Source organism: Otolemur garnettii, unplaced genomic scaffold (assembly GCF_000181295.1).
Source record: "Otolemur garnettii isolate 467f Iridium unplaced genomic scaffold, OtoGar3 scaffold00133, whole genome shotgun sequence".
Classification (NCBI taxonomy): domain Eukaryota; kingdom Metazoa; phylum Chordata; class Mammalia; order Primates; family Galagidae; genus Otolemur; species Otolemur garnettii.
In genome coordinates this window covers 2,588,188-2,591,359 of record NW_003852528.1, presented here as the reverse complement: position 1 = coordinate 2,591,359, position 3,172 = coordinate 2,588,188, and the positions used below count along the sequence as shown (strand labels likewise).

General features: G+C 52.5%; 1 protein-coding gene across 6 annotated transcripts in view; it reads right to left on the bottom strand.

Moving 5' to 3' along the window:
* The window catches only part of SCLY (selenocysteine lyase), a 28,749-nt gene that overhangs the window by 2,107 nt on the left and 23,470 nt on the right, over window positions 1-3,172 (bottom strand). For 4 of the 6 annotated variants that reach the window (XM_023518255.1, XM_023518258.1, XM_023518259.1 and 1 more), the window contains 2 exons: window positions 2,967-3,066; window positions 778-853 (listed from right to left, as the gene is read on the bottom strand). In XM_023518255.1, coding sequence (XP_023374023.1) covers window positions 778-853; window positions 2,967-3,066 — 176 coding nt within the window. Of the gene's footprint in view, window positions 1-505; window positions 854-1,350; window positions 2,034-2,966; window positions 3,067-3,172 lie in introns of those variants that run through there. The other 2 variants (XR_002775366.1, XM_023518256.1) reach the window with 2 other exon arrangements.

Sequence of the window (3,172 nt, the reverse complement as noted above, 5' to 3'; positions counted from 1 at the left end):
CCCTCCACCCCCTCCCTCCTCAACCCTCTGCCCTCCAGCCTCACCTTCCTCGAGTACCACCTTCCCCAGCCAGGCAGGTTTCCCCCTCTAGGAGCTGGGCCCACTGTGCCACCCCACACGCTGCCATACAATCCCACTGCCCCCACAGTAATGACCTCTCTGACCTCTCACAGGTGCCTCACTTACAGCCACACCGAACCCCTCCCCTTCCTCCAGCAACTTCTCCCACTCAGGTGCCCACCACGGGCGCTGGCCCATGGGTGCCTGGCCTCAGCCTTCTACCACCAGCCCTGCTCACCTGGGGCCTGCTACCCTATAATCCCTGCTATATCTCATGGTCGGGGTGCTTATCTGAAACCTAATCTGCTCACATCACGACTGGGGCAGCTCCCATTTTCTTTAGGTTGACATGAGCCCTGACATGAGGTCACTGCTTCCTGTGCACAACCACCCCCCCACTGGGAGCTGCACTGCCCTCTGTACCCCGCCAACAGGCCCTGCTCACCCCACATTCAGGGTGGGCACAAGCAGCCCCTTCTGCTCGGGTCCTGGTCCTCTTTAGGGGGCTCCTTGCAGGCCACTTCCTCCAGGAAGCCCTCCCTCTGCCCTCCTGAGGGCCCATGTAGGGTTTTACTTCCTGCCAGGCCAGAGCCCTAGCCTGGCAATGGCCACAACTCTGTCAAAGCCCAGGCCCGGTGGCCCAATCCTTGGCCTGCCCACCACACTCAGCACCTTGGGTGTCCACATGCTCTGATTAGGTTTGTGGAGAGCACTTACTGGTCCCCTTGGTCTGAGTGGCAAGCGGCCCCCACACTGGCCAGCAGCGTCCGGCACTGCGCAAGCACGACATGGCCTGCAGAGACAGAGCACACCCCTGAGCACACGCCCCTGTCCTCCCTCCCCTGGTTCTGAGCCACTCAGGCCTGCCACACTGCCCAGCCATCTGCTCCAACTCCAGGGCAAAGTCCCTGCTGGCTGGCTGGGGGGAGAGCTCCGAGTGGGACCCAGAGAAAATGCTTCCCACACTCAGCCACAGAGGCAGACACACTCCAGCCTCACAGAGCTGGCCTTGAAAGCAGCATTTAGCACAACAAATACGTGAGGTGAAGGTCATGTCAACCAGTTTGATGTAAGCATTCCAAACTGTATCTCAAATCAGCACATTGTACCCCATAAATGCATTAATGTACACAATTATGATTTAGTTAAAAAAAAAGGAGGCGGCGTTTCCAACCACTGACTTCCCAAACGTGGGGCAGCTGTCTCACTCAGTAGTCTGCTGCTCTGGCAACACTGAAATTTACACCTGTGTTTTCTTTTGCTTTTAGTTTGCATCCAGGATTTTTTTTTTTTAATAATTTGGGATTCATTGAGGGTATAAAGAATTAGGTTACACTGATTGTATTTGTTAGATAAACTCCCTCTTGTAATTGCGTCCTGCCCTCTACACCTGTGTTTTCTAAGGCAGAGACACTGGGGACTCTCTCTATTAAGCAAGAAGGCACTTCCCTTTACTTCACAGACACAGAGACTAAATATTCTTTTTTTTTCCCCAGAGCCAGGTTTGAACCTGTCACCTCTAGTATATGGGGCCAGCGCCCTACTCCTAGAGCCATAGGCGCAGCCTGAGATTAAACATTTTTTAAATCAAATGATTACAAGAATGTCTGTCTCATTTAAATCAACATAGGTTATCACTGAACACCAAGTCTGTTCCCAGAAAAAAAAGGGGGAGGGAGGGGCCTGGTGATAGTGAATGTCGCCCTGACAGTGGACACATCTTGGCCCCCACTCTCAGGTCAGATGTGGCTGCCCGCTTTCTCTGCCTGACCCCTGTTGACAAATGAAGCAATAACCCTTCTTCTAAGAAGTCAAAACCCATCTGCAGACAGATGGTCTCAGGGCCTCCATAGCTGCCTCCCAAGTGCAACGCTGCAGCTGATGCTCTGGACTTCACCCTGGAGGCAGGTGGGGCCGGGCTCCGTGTACGGCTGGACAGTGTCGTCCTGGCTGCACATGGTGGGAGGCACAGGCTGCAGGACAAATGAAATCCGTAGACTGGCACTCACCCTTAACTCTCACCCAGGTTTTAAAATCGATTACCTCTAATTCCCTTACTCTCCTAAAATATTTTATAAAACTGCTAACAAAAACAAGCGAGTTGGGCTGGGGGCAGCGGCGCACACTTGTAATCCTAGACTCTGGGAGGCCGTGGCCAGGGGGATTGCTTGAGCTCAGGAATTTGAGACCAGCCTGAGTGAGACCCCATCTCTGTGAAAAACTGAAAAACTAGGGCGGCACCTGTGGCTCAGTGAGTACGGCGCTGGCCCCATATACCGAGGGTGGTGGGTTCAAACCCGGCCCCAGCCAAACTGCAACAAAAAAAACAGCCAGGTGTTGTGGTGGATGCCTGTAGTCCCAGCTACTCAGGAGGCTGAGGCAAGAGAATTGCCTAAGCCCAGAAGTTGGAGGTTGCTGTGAGCTGTGATGCCATGGCACTCTACCAAGGGCAATAAAGTGAGGCTCTGTCTCTAAAAAAAATTGAAAAACTAGCCAGGCATTGTGGTGGGCACCTGTAGTCCCAGCTACTCAGGAGGCTGAGGCAGGAGGATCTCTTGAGCTCAAGAGTTTGAGGTTGCTGTGAGCTATGATGCCAAGGCATTCTACCCAGGGCAACTTATTGAGACTTGATCTCCAAAAAAAAAGGTTGCTGGTCTAAAATTTAGCTAGAGTGTTATTTTCTGCACTGACGCTTTTCAGAGGGTGCTAATAGCTGACAGGAGCCCTGAGCACTGGCCACATTTGGAGTGTTGAGATGCGTCATGTTGAGGGAGAAAGCGCTGCCTGTAGCCCCAGAAAAGCTCCTGATCCTGCTTTCCTTGTGAGGCCAAGGACCCCAGCAGGGCCCTCTGGCAGGATATCTGCATGGTGTGGGAGCCACACACCGGCAGGAGGCAGGTGCTCACCTTGAAGCTGGGCTCCCCGGATGGAGAAGTTACAGGTGTTGGGAAGCCGCTCCGCCCCTGGAAACTGGCTATTCAAATGGATTCTCTTATCAAATTCAGCCTGAAAAAAATAAACAAAATATTTGGTGAAGTTCACTGTGTGAACTTCAGACTTCTCTGGGAAACAAAACCTCAACATGTAAATATTTCTTTTTTTTTTTTTTTTT